The following is a 16080-nucleotide window of genomic DNA, read 5'->3' on the forward strand; positions in this document are numbered from 1 at the left end:
TTCAGTTATATAAGATGTTTACTAAAAACAACGAAACCTAGATTTTAAAAAATGATCACTGAGGATGTTTTATAAAGTATATTTTACAGTGAACAAATTTATTATTTAATTATTTGTGTATTTATTACTTTATTGGATCAATAAAGGTGTTGATTATTCACTGAAGGCAGCTTTCCAAATGATTAACAATAGAAATACACACATACTCACACACACAAACAAACAACAGTTTTCAAGCAGTTAAAAGGGATAATGATCACAATTGGGTGATCACAATTGGGTCTTGGGTGGAAAAGCAGTTTAAATAGGTTCCCCTAAGCAAAGAATAATAGATTAAAAAATAGGGACCAGTTTGGTGGTAAGGTAACAGAGTTCCATGCACCTTTGGCATTTAGTCATGCCAGCCATATGACCACGGAGACGTCTTCGGACAGCGCTGGGTCTTCAGCTTTGTAACAGAGATGAGCACCGCCCCTAGAGCCAGAAACAACTAGCATGTATGTGCGAGGGGAACCTTTACCCTTACCTTTACCTTTAAGCAAAGGGAAAACAAGTTGTCACAGATGGCTAAGTCCATAGTTCACCTTTGTAGCTCTGAACACTCCTGCTTTTGAGAACTTTTTTAGTAAGCTGACTGAGATGCCAAGCCTGGAGCATAAAACAAGGATAACTCTGATCCACCTTAGGCGTAAAAGTACAGTAAGTTTCTCTGCCATGCTTCCATTACATGTTATTTAGTTAAGATTTTGCTTTAGTCTTGAATGCCTTCTAACATATTAATTCTTTCTTATGAAAAGATTGCACATGTTTTCTGCTTTACCTGTGACAACATACAGACTGCTTCATCAACATGACAATTGGATTTTCTTTTGGGGTTGACGGACAAACAGAAAAAAAGCATGGAACTTTGTTTTTGTGGATGATGACTGCAGATAGATTATTTGTATGCATAAAAATGGAAAGATTCAGTGCTACCACAATGGAGGAATGGTTGCTTAGGATGATAGAACTGGCCAAGATGGTTAAATTGATTTTATTGATAAGAGAAAACACAACATCTTTATCTATTGCTGAGTAGAAACCCCTTAGACTTTTTCTGTGAAACAGAAAAATATGAGGTTAGGTTTTATGATTTTTAATGACTGGCCAGGATAGATTATAGAAAGAAGAAAGTTATGTTGAAATAATAGAATAGTAGGTATATTTATGATCGTTCTCATAAATTCTAAAGTTTTTGTAAGTTTTTTCTTTCTTTTGTATTTTTTTTTACTTTTTCCTTTTCTGCACTTTTAGCTTCCTCTTTGATTTCTTTGATTTCTTTCTTTTATAATTTCTTTCTTTTAATGTGGATTAGTTTTTATATTCCTTTTCTTTAAAAGAAAATTCAATAAAATAATATATAATGAATAATTTGGAAAACATTCAGAAATGTGGAATAGCTAATAAAATCCAGGGGGTTTTTTTGGTCCATGGATATATCAATAGACTTCAGCTAAGAGGATCTGCCCTCTTGTTCTGGAATGTTCAAATCTGTGCTGAAAGTCCCCAATGATCTGGGAACAGATGTGGGAATGGAAAGAAAGACAGAAAGGAGACAGATGTGGGCTGGGATGGGCTGGGCTGTGAGGAGGAAGAAGCATTCATTCATCAGTGGAGTTTATTCTTATGACAGGTGGCCATGGCTGATTGTAAAGCTCCATGAAAATGAGATGTATATGTGACTTTTAGAAAGGACACATACTGAATTATTGACTTGTCTTCTTTAATATATGAAATTCCTTGAAAGGCAATAGCTGTGATGCTATTTATATTCAGAAAAGATAGGCTTTAGATGACTGAGTGAAGTCTTGCCTCACTGCAATTCATTGTGAATATGTATACATAATATAGAAATCAAACACATTTGAAAGCTAATTAAAGCCCAGAAAAAGCAAGCTGAAATATTAAGCCAAATAAATTCTTCAAATTCTCTCATCTCATTTCAAAGATGAGAGATGACAGGGTGTTTAGGAATGTCAAAAGAAATACTCAGTGGTTGGCCAGATCATAAAATGTCAGGTGGTCCTTTGCATTCTTGATCAAAGTAACCAAAATGAGTTTTCAAAACAGGGGACATAATTTCATCATATTTCTCCAGTGAGGGTAACTGTTAAAACTATTTTTCAGAAATTTGGATAATTAGCTTCATTGCTATTTCCTAATAATTTTGTCCTCTAAGCCACTAAAAGATCTAGTGGTTTGCTCATCATTTTAGGTTGGCAACCAGGCTCCCATTTTTCATCTTGCTCAAACCAAATGTTGTTCTGAGGATATTAAATATTGTGGAGACTATTAAAAGAAAATTTGGATTGTCTCAGGCAAGCTGAAGAATTTACAGTAAAATCTCAACAAGACTTCTAAAAGATACATTTTAACTGAAAAATGGCAACAAAATTGTAAAACCTCAGGAAGAGAAAGTGAAAAAAGAAGTAAGAAGAAACAGCTCGGGAGTATTTGGATTACTTGGTGACTTCTGGATTTTTGGTTACTGCATTTGAATGACTAAAATCAATTGGGTGGTTGTTTAAAAGTGTTTAAAATGGCACCACTTTTGGAAGAACTGAAAACGGAACTTAAAAAGTACAAAGAAGATGCACAAGAAGGGAGAGGTTCTTTTGGCTTCGTATTTCAATTCTTAGAAATGGAGATTTGGAACTATGAGAAACAACAAGAAAAGACTGCAGAACAAGAAGATTGGGACAAAGAAGAAGCCATCTTAAATGAACAAGTAATTTTATGTGGGGAAGAAAAAGGAAAGGGGGGAAAGAGAATGAAAAGTTTAAGATTTGGAAAAACAACCCCCAAAAAGAATAGTTTGAAAAATAAGTATAAAATTAGAAAGCAACAGAAGAGGGAAATGCAGAAGAGAAGTAGAGAGACCAAGTAGTAAAAAGGGGAGGGAGAAGAAGAGAGGGAAGAAAAAAAAGGAAAAGAAGTTATAAAGGACAGAAACAAGATATAGAGAAACAGGGCCTATTTAGAGATAATGGGTGAAAATCTAATTGAAAAAGGGATTCTGCAAAGGTACATAAGATAGTATTGTTATATTAGAAATAGAAATAATTTCAGAAAATATGAAAAAATGTATGATCAAAATGATGGATAAAATAGTTATCATAATTTAGTGGAATGTTTGTTAATAAAAAATGTAATAAAATGAATATTTAATGATTTATAAAACATAAATGAAGAGAAATAGAGGAAAAATTAATTATGGAAAGATTATACGTGTCCCCAAGGAAGTATGATATTTAATTGAAAAGAAATGTTAAAGATGTTAAGACTTTAATGAATATTAATGATAGAACTGAATTGGAATGGAATGAGGGTTTATAATTACATATATTTATAATCCTTTTTTAAAAGAATATAGTGTGTATTTTAAGAATGTACCAAGCAGAATTCGACTGGAAGTTATGTATTATGTATTATATTGAATGTTATAACCTTAAGGTATACATTGAACTCTTGTTGAATGGATAAAATTAAGATATAAAGGTGTCATACTCCAATTAGTAACTACAGGATAAAATTTGTTTAATGAGAAAAGATAATATGAAATTGAAATAGGACAGACAAATGTATAAACATAATGATTTGAATTGAGATGAGATAATCAAAACAAAGTTGAGAAAATTAAAAGAGGGGAAAAACTATATAGAAAATGCAAAATAGTAATAAGATATGGAATAGAACACAAAAATGAGCATGAAATTGAGTTTGTGTCTGGATAAAGAAGTATAACCCGGGACCATGCTATTTTCAAAAAAGATATTTTACTTGTATTTTGTGTGTGTGAAAGCCCAAATAAAACTTTATATATATATATATATAAAGATCTTGACTATGTATCAGAATGATCAAACAAATGGCAACTTCAAATCTCAACAAGTAAATGCTCTGTCTTACATATTGGCAAAAAAAAATATCAGAAAATAAAATACAAGCTGAATAGTCAAGACTTTGTTGATGATCCAAACTCTGTAAAGGACCTTGAAATACTCAATTCTAATGATCTAAGTGCTAGAGCCCACTGTAACTACATAGCCAAAAAGGCATTAAGAGTTGTTAACCTAATAAAGCTTACATAGCTTTATTAAAAAAGCTTACATAGCTTTTTCTCTGGTAATATCACACTACTAACTAGAGCATACAAAACATTTGCTAGACCAATATTCAAATACAGCTCATCAGCCTGGAACCCACATTACGTACCTGATATTAGCACAGTTGAGAAAGTCCAGAAATATTTCACAAGAAGAGTTCTCCACTCTTCTACTCATTGCAGAATACCTTATGCCACCAGACTTGAAATTCTAGACCTAGAAAACCTTGAATTGCGCTGTCTTTGGTCTGATCTAAGTATGGTATATAAAATCATACATTGCAATGACTTACCTGTCAATGACTTACCCTTCAGCTTCAACCATAACAACACAAGAGCACACAATAGATACAAACTCAAGGTTAACCGCACCAAACTTGATTGCAGGAAATACGACTTCAGCAAACAGAGTGGTCAATGTCTGGAATACTCTACCTGACTCTGTGGTTTCTTCCCCAAACCCCAAAAACTTTAACCTTAGATTGTCTACTATTGACCTCACCCCTTTCCTAAGAGGTCTGTAGGGGGAGTGCATAAGCACACCAACGTGCCTATTGTCCCTGTCCTATTGTTTCTTTTATTTTTCTTATGTGTACCCATTTCATGTATTCATAACTATGTATATACTTATACCTATTATTTTGTAAGCGATTGACAAATCAAATAAATAAATAAATAAATGATGGAGTAAGCTCCTTTACTTGCCCCAGCTCCTGGCAACCTAATAGTTTGAAAGCATGCAAATGTGAGTAGATAAATAGGTTCTACTTTGGTGCGAAAGTAACATCATTTCAAGCACTTCGGCATATAGTCATGCTGGCCACATGATTACAGAAGTGTCTTTGGACAATACTGGTTCCCACCCAAAACAGAGATGAGCCTAGCATTGGATACAATTGGACAGGGGAAACTTTTACCTTTACCTTTAGGGCATGGAATAACTTCAGGGCATTCCACCTGTAGTTGTGGATAACAGAAAAATGGGTAATCAATAAAAAGTGCTTCAAAAATATTATCCGGAATTTATATAATTACAGCAATAGTCGAGATGCACTTCATACAATTGGTAGATTTCAGTTGGCAGATTGCTCACAGACTTTGTCCCCTGACTGTTCTTAGCACATTTTCTTCAGTTGGTTAATTTCTGGGCACCCGTTCATACTTGTGTGTGTGACTGTGTTCATGTTTGTATAGAGTCTTTTTTTCAGTATGTTGGAAAAAAAGTAGTGAGACTCTGCCTCCCCTCCCCCCTGCCCACACCCAAAAACCAAAATTTATCTTGTGTGCTGGCGACCTATTAAAAATACAGACACATTCCAGTGGCATGAGTGTGACCACAGCGTCATCTGTTTATGCCTCACGATTTGGAAGGGAAAAACAGAACCATAAACAGAGGAGGAAGTAAAAAGAGGAGAATCATGGTGTAATTATACCTGCTGCGAAGACTATCAGAAGCCACTTTGTACCTTTATTTCCTTTTTTAAAAAATTTCTTTTACTTCTTTGCCTTATTCTCATTTTAGCTTTCTTTTTTCTCCTGTACTTTATATTAGGTTGTTTTAGTTGTTTACCTTCCTTTTTAAAAGCTTTAATAAAAATTATATATTAAAAAAACAGAGGAGGAAGTGCCTTTTTGTATGTACACAAAGTGTGTGTCATTTTTTGGATGATCTGATAATCCTTTCAGGTAAGACATGTGACCAGCAAAACTTCAAAAACCTCTATTATTACAACACTTCCCGCACTCAGAACCTAGCTTTTGATCAGGTATCTTCCCTGAACTTGGTAAGGTAGGTCTTAGCCTTACATACATAGGAGAATATGGTACATGCATATCATAATTGTTTAAATAAGAGAGTGTTCTAGCATCCCAAAATTGATCATAACATTGCCAAAGCTTCTCTTCAAGGATTTATTACTTTATTTTGGGCAAGACAGGGTATTTGGATAAGGTAAGTCTTCTACGATATAGACAAAAGTCAGCCTGTTAAAATGTTAGAGCTTCATTGTTTTTGCTAGCTAAGTTTTAATATAAAAGGGATCGTGAATTAAATGAAGTGGTTTTTAAATTTACAATCAATTTCCCTTAATTTTCCTTAATTTTAAATTTTAACTATACTACAGTTAAACCAAACTTTAACTATGGGAATTGAAGTCCCCTATTGTGCTATGTTGAGGTGGTAGAAATATATATTTTCCCCCGTGGCAGGATTGGCTTCATTACTTTTCCAGCCTGGTGACCGACTCCTTGTCTCATTTTTTGCTTTTATAAAATGGTGGAGATTCTTGACTACATCTTTTATCTCTTTAAATTTGGCAAACAATCTTGGTTGGCTTATGATCAGAGTCAGGCAATAGTACTGGAGAAGAAACAACATTGTACCTTTTCTTCCCAGTGAAAAATATCCCTACCAATTTGTCATTTTTTTCAAAAAATATAGATTTATAGACTGCATTGAAATCACTTTTTCTAAAATGGGAAAAAGATTTAGAAGGAAAGTGATTTTCAGCAGAAATTTATCAGGAATTCTGAGATCTGGTAATGGATAATGCTTTTCATACTTCGTTCAATAGACCAATAATTTAGTACATTGCTAGAAATCCTGAGTTTTGAAACACCAAGGTCTAGTAAGGAAAATTATACTATTCTTCCTATTTCTCTGATCTCTTTTTAGCTGATTTCATTCCCAAAATAACTTCTAAGAATGTAGGTCCATATATCCTACACGTTCTGAAATACTATATGGTCTTATGAATGTTCCTATTTATAGAAATGTTGGTGTTTTTTTAATTTTTGAAAGAAATCTGATCATTTTTACAAGTGACATGATCTGATTTGAACTAAAAAATGTAATGTGCATAATTTTGTTGGTTTAAAACCAAACCAACAATTTTATTTGTATGCTCTCCATTTATTAATTCTGATTTAATTAATAATTCCTGACAATTAAGGCACAATGCAGTGTTCTTTTCTCTATTCTGTTCCATCATTTTTCTAATATTTTGTTGTAGACAATGAGTTTTATAATTTTAAAATTAAACTGATGACTGAATGCAGCTCTGAATGCAGAGAAGCAGCCTTTCAAAAAGCCCTTTTTTCCTGCTTTTATAACTGCAGCTGTGCCTCGCTGCTGCCTATGTCTGCTGCTCTTCAGAGCTACTGGTTCTATAGAGGTGCACAGAACCGGTAGAAACTCACCCCTGACTGTAACATCATACTACTTTAGGAAATACTGCTCTACTGTTCTAGATCCATATTTTCCCAAGTATGTCATTTTGGGCAGTGGTGCTAGGGGAGGAGCAGTTGAGCTGCTTGCTATTCCTGTGGTTGGTGTTCTAGGATTTGGCATCTCACCTCTGCTTTAACATCTATCTTAAATTTCTGGGGGTTTAATCCATATCCAGATCATACCTAATTGTGTATTTCCACCAAAAGGCCAAGCCGGTGATACAGTGTAGTTCTTATTATGCATTTAGGTCTGATTGAGACCAGAGAAGCCTAGAATTAGTTCTGGCAAAATGGAAGTCAAAACCATTTGACTTCATGCTGGCTCTTGGGTTGGTTCTGAATGGATTCCTATTTCCCTGGAAAGAGAAGGTCTGAAATTTGGGAATTTTCCTGGACTAATGGTTACTGCTTCGATAATAGGTGGAGCCTATGGTCAGGGAAACCTTTGCCACAGTTCTGGCTCTTTCTAAAACAGGAGGACTTAATGACAATGACCCATGCATTCATCACCTTGTTGGTGGGGGATTGGTTTATTTTTATCTGATTTAAATTTTATTTGTTTTTATAGAACAGTATTGATAGTTTTTAGGCATATAAGCTTTTCTTTACTATATGTTTTTATTGTGAGCATCTAGTATCATTGGAATATGGAGACAAATAAATATTTAAGTAAAGAGAGTCCTAGGCTGCATTAACAGCGGGATGGAATCATGTAAAGTGTTAATACCACTCTATTAATTCCTTGGTAAGACCGTACTTGGAACACTGTGTCCAGTTTTAGATACCATGATGTAAAAAAGATGTCGAGACTCTAGAAAGAGTACAGAAAAGAGCAACAAAGATGATTAGGGGACTGGAGGCTAAAACATAAAGACTGGTTACTAGAATTGGATATGGCTAGATTAATGAAAAGAAGGATTAGGGGTTATATTATAGCAGTGTTCCAATATTTGTGGAGCGAGGGTGTCAACCTATTCTCCAAAGCACCTGAAAGTAAGACAAGAAGCATTGAAAAAACTAATCAATGAGAGAAGCAACCTAGAACTAAGGAGAAATTTCTTGACAGTTAGAACAATTAATCAGTGGAACGACTGGCCTCCAGAAGTTCTAGGTGCTCTTTTTAAGAAGAGATTGGACAACCATTTGTTTGAAATGGTATAGGGTTTCTGCCTGAGCAACTAGAAGGCCTCCAAGGTCCATTCCAACTGTGTTATTCTGTTCAATGACAAATAGATGTATGATAGACAGACAGACAGACCACAAAAATAGTAATATAATCACTTAGCAGCCATATTTGAACTTTAACTGTGATTTAACATAGGGCAATTGCTTTGACAATATAGGGTTAATCCATTGTTTGACTTTTGATCATGGTCTGGGAATCTGCCAATATATATTTCAATAAATTTAGTTTCTTGACAAGTACTATAAAATCCATTCTTTTTACAGTTTTCTGAATAATTGGCATAGTTTCTTACAACATCGTATATTTATATTTTCAATGCAAAGTTACATTCCAAATTGTCAAGAATACATATCTTGTGTGGCATTTTTATAGTTTAAGAAATTCTAACTCTTTTTCAGTGTTGGAGCACCATAAATCTTGTTAATCTGTATCTGCCTACTAAGAAGCTTAACTGTGGCGTTGAGTTAAGATTTCTATTACATATATTGAAATAAATGCTGATTTTTGCAATAATATTTAAAAAGAAATTATGAAACAGCAGTTTATTTTGATTAGTGGCTATATTCTGCAAATGCAAATATTCTCAGATCATTCATCCATCTAGCTCTCTCATAATGTAATTCAAAGTTATTCTTTTTTTATAAAAAAGGGACACAATTTCTTTTTTAAAAATCCCTTTGGTTTTATTCATTAAACATATTGAAATCTTAACACAAATCTATCCTACAGAATGTATCTGACATCTATGTGAATACATATACTAATACTAATACCACTCTATAAAGCCTTAGTAAGACCACCCCTAGAGTACTGCATCCAAGTTTTGTTCACCGCATTATAAAAAAGATGTTGAAACTCTAGAAAAAGTACAGAGAAGAGCAACCAGGATGATTAGGGGACTGGAGGCTAAAACACACAACGAACGGTTGCAAGAACTGGGCTTGGCCAGTCTAGTAAAGAGAAGGACCAGGGGACACATGATAGAGGTCTTCCAATATTTGAGGGGCTGCCACAGAGAAGAAGGGGTCAAGCTATTTTCTAAAGTGCCTGAAGGCCAGACAAGGAATAATGGGTGGAAACTGACCAAGGAGAGATTCAACCTGGAAATAAGGAGAAACTTTCTGACAGTGAGAACAATCAACCAATGGAACAGCTTGCCCTTGGAAGTTGTGGGAGCACCATCACTTGAGACTTTCAAGAAGATATTGGACTGCCATTTGTCAGAAATGGTGTAGGGTCTCCCGCTTGGGTGGGGGGTTGAACTAGATGACCTACAAGGTCCCTTCCAACTCTGATTATCTGTTGTCTGTTATCTGTTACCTGGAGCAGATAACAAAGTGATTCCAATTTTATGAGGCCTTCAGAAATCCCCTGGAAGCAGACTTCTGACAAGAAAGTGATCTGCCCTTCTGGCACTTCTATAAGCATGGAGGAAGGAGAAGAAAAGAAAAAGAAAAGCAGGTGTAATGGAATAAATACAGGCTGATAATCTTGCTCAGTGAGAACAGAGCAAAACTTTGAAACTTGAGTGCAGGACAACAAGCAATGGATGAAAACTAATTAAGGAGAGAAGCAAGATAGAATTAAGAAGAAATGTTCTTATAGTTAGAACAATTAATCAGTGCTTAACAGTTTAACAATTAATTGTTCAGAGTATTGCAGCGTAAATTCAGTGCCAGAAAAGTAAACACAGATGACTGAGGCTTCATTTAACTTCTTTATAAACACAAATAATTTTTATAATACCAGTTGTAGATTTCTCCAACATGGAGCAAACTCAAATAGAAGCAGACATGTTACAGGTTCAGAGCTGAGCTCTAGTTTTCAGCAAACAAGCAAGTCACACAGCAGAGGAGAGAAGCGGTTTCATTTCCAATAGACAGACTCAGAGCTTAACATAGCTTTAGAGCTTAATATATTTTCACGCCCAGGCTACTTCTCGTTTCAGTTTCTAAACAGTCCTCATTGGCTGACTTAGTTGCTATACCTATTCAATGGCTGACCTTGTTACCATGCTCTATTCCAGTTCAATGGCTGACCTTGTTACCATGCTCTATTCCAGTTCATTAATATACTCTGACATTAATGGCTTGCCTTCAGAAGTTGTGGGTTCTCCAATATTGAAGGTTTTTAAGAAGAGATTGGACAACCATTTCTCTGAAATGGTATAGAGTTTGGACTGGAAGACCTCTAAGGTCCCTTCCAATTTTTTTATTCTATTATTTGGAATTATACGTTTTTGTTTGCTTCCGATGCTGCTAGAACATTTTAAGATGAAAGATGACAAATAAGTCCATACAATTCTTACTACACATGTTTGTAGCTATACCTAACGAAAAAGGGAATTGCATCATCCTACACTACCAGCAACATAGAATATTGGATACACCAGTGACTTTTGACTAATATGTATTACTATCAGTGTTATGACCTGTTTGAATCTTTGGCCAAATAGCTCAATTGTGGGACTTTGGAAAGATTCATCTTGCATGCTGGTTACACCCTTTCTGGGAACAGGAGTATTTGCTCATTGTCACTCATGTCCTAGTCACTTCCTGGCTTCCTGGTCATTTCCTGGTCACTTCCTGGCTTCCATTGTCACTCATGTCCTGGTCACTTCCTGGCTTCCTGGAGTATATATGGGTTGCACTAGAAGTCCATCTAAATATTACTACTAGTCCAGAATGCAGCAGTACACATAGTTCTGGGCACTCCATGATCTGCTCCTATTATACTGTTGCTGCACAAACTGTAATAGCTTCCACTTTCTTTCCAGGTGCAATTCAAATGCTGGTTGTTACTTTTAAAGTCCTGAGTGGCCAGATTATATGAGGGATGGCCTCTGCCTTTGGATATTTGCCCATGCCACAAGGTCAGATACGGTAGTCATGCTTCAGATCTCTTCCCTTAAATGATGTCATCTTGTGTGATCAGGGAGCACACCTTCTCTGTAGAAGTCCTTGCTCTGTGGAACACCTTTCCTCTTGCAATCTGGCAGGCACTTTCCCTTTTCATGGTCTGTAATGCCTTGAAGAGCTGGCTCTTCACCCTCTAGCCTCACCCTCCCCAAGCATTGGAAGGGGTGAGGCTGGAGCCCAGTCAACTGAGTGGGATGTATGGTGGTGGTGAAATGCTTGCTTTGAGGGAACTGGGAGATTTTGTAATTTTATTTATTTATTTTGCATGATGTTTTTAATCCATGTTTTGTGACTTGCCAAGGATTATAACATATAAAGGAGAATATTTGAAGCTCAGGGTTGAAATGAATGGTCCTTGGTGCTGTCTGAGCTTGGTTATTTTCTTGCAGATGTTTCATTGCCCAAATCAGTGCAGTAATGGGTAATGAAATGTCTGCAACAAGACAACCAACTTCAGAGAGCACCAAGGACCTCTCATTATATGAAATGAGCAGCTGTATAAGCAAGCAAACACATGTCTGAACTGTGTCTAAGAACAGTTTATCTGTGACGATGAACTGATTCTCCATGCATGTGACCTCTGCACATCATGCCATGCATGCAGTCAGTGAAGAATAGGATGAGCAAATGTGCAGTCAAGCAGGGAAATCCTGGCATGCAATCTCACTCCCCCTTGTTCTTTGCAAAAAGTATGGACAATCATGCAAATCGTTGATATGAAAATCTAGTGAATTACTGGATGAATGGAAATTTTACGTGACCTTCCTTGGTCCCAAACCAACATTTCCCCCCTATTTTGACAAGCTTAGGGAGGATGCATAATAGCATATTGAATGAACTATTGATATATATTTTGTTGCTTTTAAATTAATCTTAAAACATTGCCTGTTATGGACATTGACTTGTCCCTGCAGCTTTCTTGGCAAGACTTTCAGAAACCTTCTTCCTGAAGCAGAGAGAGAATGACTGGCCGAAAGTCACCCAACTGGTTTCATCCCTAAGGCAGGAGGAGAACTCGCCACCTTCTGGTTTCTAGCCTTGTGCCTTAACCACTGCACAAAGCGTCTCTCAATTATATCTATACTTAAGCACAGAGACTGGCCATTTTATCTAGCAATTTTCTAAGTGCTCTAAGAACATTTAGCGAGGATATGACTATCAAATTCAGAACCACATTTTCCCCCTATTATAAACACTCCAAATGAAATCTTCATGTATAGAAGTTTAATGTTTAGTCTTGGAAGGAGGAGCTCACTGGGGATTTTCAAAATAATAATTAGGATATCTAATAAAGAGGATAAAGTGGAATTTTTGATTGACCATATGAAGGTACATAATACACTTTTTAGAGGTGGGGAATGTTTGGTTTTAAAAGAGTTAGGATTAGTATAGTCAGAAATCAGAGCTGAACATTAAAACTCTGGCTGCAAAGTACAAAGCTGCTAAAACTATATTTCCTTTTCTGTTTTAAATAGAAATGCTCAAGAAAAATAAATATATTTTTTGTTTAATAGACCTGTAATTTCTGTGGCTTATTATATGCTTAACTTGTTTCCTTCCTTTGATTCAGTAAAAGCTGTTTCCAAAATCCACATGACCTACATGGACATATGCTAGTATAGATCATTTTACTGACTTAAGTATAATTCTGGTGTATTTTCAAAGAAGAGTTAATAATAATATGCACCATTTTTCAAAATATGACATCATCTACACCAGTCAGGTGTTCTTTAGAAATCCTGATTAAAAAGACTTTCTACAGCACAGACCAACATTCTTTATTTGTTTTTAATGTGTATGCTATCTCTTTTCTCTTTTGAATTGCACTTTCCCTCCCAGAAACTTAGGTTGTAGATGATTCTTTGTTTGCTTTTTAAAATGTGATGTTGAAAAATTAACCCATTTATTCCTTAATATGATGTATCTCACAATGTTTTAATTGCCTATAAAGAGGCATAGAGTAAGAGTGAGTGAACTTGCTTGCTTATTTACTTATTTACTTGTTGACCTTTTATGGTATCTTTCCAAACAGGACTAATTTGGATTGAAGAACATCTAGCTTTGGAAAAAGGGAGTTATAACCACTACACAGATTGAGATCGACACTGTTTAATACAGTTATGCCTTTTCGGCAGCTGCTTTGCATACGCCAACAGAAGAGGAAGCGACAACAATGGTGGCCCTCGAAGACAAAAAGCTTCGCTGAGCCCAATAAGCTTAGTCAACAGAACTATCACAGTTTGCTGGCAGAGTGCTTGAAGAAAGGGTGTTTGTTTGAAGACCTGACCTTCCCAGCAGATGTGAGATCCATAGGCACAGGACCATTGCTCCAGAAACTGCCCCAAAAGATACAGTGGAAGAGACCACATGTAAGTGATGCAATTTGTATTACAGGGACATTTTATTAAAAGAAAGAAAAGAAAATGGTTTTCTGAAATCTTAGATGGTATGCAGGGCCTCTTTTGCAAAGATAGTCTTTGCTTAATGACTTCCCAAAAGACAGTTATGACCTGGATCCAACACCTACCCATGGTCACACGATCGCATTTTGGGTGCTCAGCAACCAACCTGCGTTTGTGGCTGTATGCAGCATCTCATGTTTTGTGACTGTAATTAACTTTTTTTGCCGGAAACCAGTGTTTACTTTCAGTTTCTAATAAAAACCATCCATTGTGAACAATGGGTTTGTTTAACAACCATGGTGTTTGCTTAATTACCACCACAAAAAAAAGTTGTACAATTGTGTTAGTTATGTCATGACCTGCTTAAAGTCTGGCACATCATACTTATTCTGATCAATTTTGGTCATAACTGTGGAGGTATAACACATACTTTGCAATTCACAGATCCCAAGTTCAAGGTCAGATGATCTGGTTTTAAAAAGAAGATCAGATAATGAGGAAGTTATTAACGGCAGACTTCAGAGAAGCACAGTCAGGGTAGATCTGTACTTTCTACTCAACCCCTTGCCTGTACCAGAGACTCTGTACCAGGTTTCTGAATGCAGGAATGGAAGTTATATTGTGCCTGCTATTCCCAGCCCATTGCAAATATATCCTGCTCTTGTGTTTTCCAGCATCAATTCAAAAATGCTATTTTTTTTAATGTAAGCCTTCTTAAGTCCTTCAGAAAGGATATCTCTGGCACTGTCTTCTGTTCTTAAGCCATCTCTAACTGACTGCTCTAACTGAACCTCTCCTCTCCAGTGGCTGATTGCTCTGCTGATTATAGTAGCAATGCCCTTTCCCCCATTTTTTGTAAAAAACAACAACTTGCAGTTGATTCACCAATGGGCTGTTAACTCAACGAACCATTCTCATCTCTAGAAGTTCATGTTCCTTACATTCTTCAGTGGCCATTTTTTTTATTACTGCTTAGGCTAGGTTGCCCTTGCTTCCATTCCCTTCATAATTGTTCCCCCCCACCCCAATATCATGAAGTTGCAATCTAGTGGTGTTTAATAATATTATCTTTGATAATATTTCAATAGAAGAGAATATTTGTAGCTCAGGGTTGAACTGTGGAGTCCTTGGTGCTCCCTCAGTTTGATTGTTTGGTTGCAGATTTGACTAAGTGACTATAATCATCGGTGGAAGTAAATGAGGCAGAGGTCTTCAAACTTGACATCTTTAAGACTTGTGGACTTCAACTCCCAGAATTCCTCCTCCAGTCATGTGAACTCAGGAATTCTGGGAGTTGAAGTCCACAAGTCTTAAATTTGCCAAGTTTGAAGACCCTTGGGATGAGGGGTTTGCTCCCTGTTTATATGCAGTAGCTTGCCTTGCCAGTGTGGGTGGGAGAATGGTTCTCTACTTGGTAGTTTGATTAAGACATTTTTTTGTTTTTCTTGTGTTAATCCCTCTTTATCTAGTTGTAGGCGGTTGGTGGGGACATTTTTTGCTTTTTTTCTTTCCTACTTAGCTTTTTCATTATGTCTTTTGAATGATGTGTAAGGGTGGCTTATATCTACAATATGTATCTATTGATGGCTGACTTGTCTGAATGCCAAGCTTCCTGAAATTGCCTGGTATTTTTGGTTTTATTTGACTTTGGATTTTGGCTTGATATTTCCTTGTTGATAGGTATATTATTCTTGGGTGTATAAAAGCGGTTTTGAGTGGATCATCATTTTTTCCTCACAAGAATAATACTAGTTTCAATATTTCCAGGGAAACTAAGAATGCAATTATCTGATTATGAAAGCTCGGGGGATAAACACTGTATCAACAAAAGATGTATTATGTTAAAATATATCCACTTTATCCTTGAAAGAATGAACAGGCTGCAAATTTATGATTACATGACAAATACATTCTGTTAACATTGATTCCTAAGAAAAGTTTGTCTCATCACAATTTCTAGGTCTTGTTTTGATATTCTAGGTCTTATTTAAATATTCATCACTACCAAATTCCATTGTATTTAAGGTTTTGACTTATTCAACTCAGAAATGAAAACAGCCACTTGGTCAGGACTATTCTGATTTCTTGGGACTGGCCTCAAATCACATATTATATTGCTGGCAGGAAGCACTTATTTGTTTTTAGGCTGATCCTTCGTTATATGGTAGATTACAAATTTCCTATGCTACACTTCTTTCTTGA

The 16080-nt window shown here is 35.9% G+C and overlaps 1 protein-coding gene across 6 annotated transcripts in view; it reads left to right on the plus strand.

The window, feature by feature from the left end:
• Positions 1 to 588: 588 nt before the first annotated feature.
• CAPN14 (calpain 14) overlaps positions 589 to 16080 on the plus strand; it is a 52390-nt gene continuing 36898 nt past the window's right edge. For 3 of the 6 annotated variants that reach the window (XM_087934576.1, XM_087934601.1, XM_087934605.1), the window contains exons 1-2: positions 5873 to 5933; positions 13509 to 13845. In XM_087934576.1, coding sequence (XP_087790702.1) covers positions 13597 to 13845 — 249 coding nt within the window. In that variant the 5' untranslated portion in view covers positions 5873 to 5933; positions 13509 to 13596. The other 3 variants (XM_087934582.1, XM_087934596.1, XM_087934589.1) reach the window with 3 other exon arrangements.

This window comes from Pseudonaja textilis, chromosome 1, assembly GCF_049901715.1.
Source record: "Pseudonaja textilis isolate UNSWEBS1 chromosome 1, rPseTex1.2, whole genome shotgun sequence".
NCBI lineage: Eukaryota > Metazoa > Chordata > Lepidosauria > Squamata > Elapidae > Pseudonaja > Pseudonaja textilis.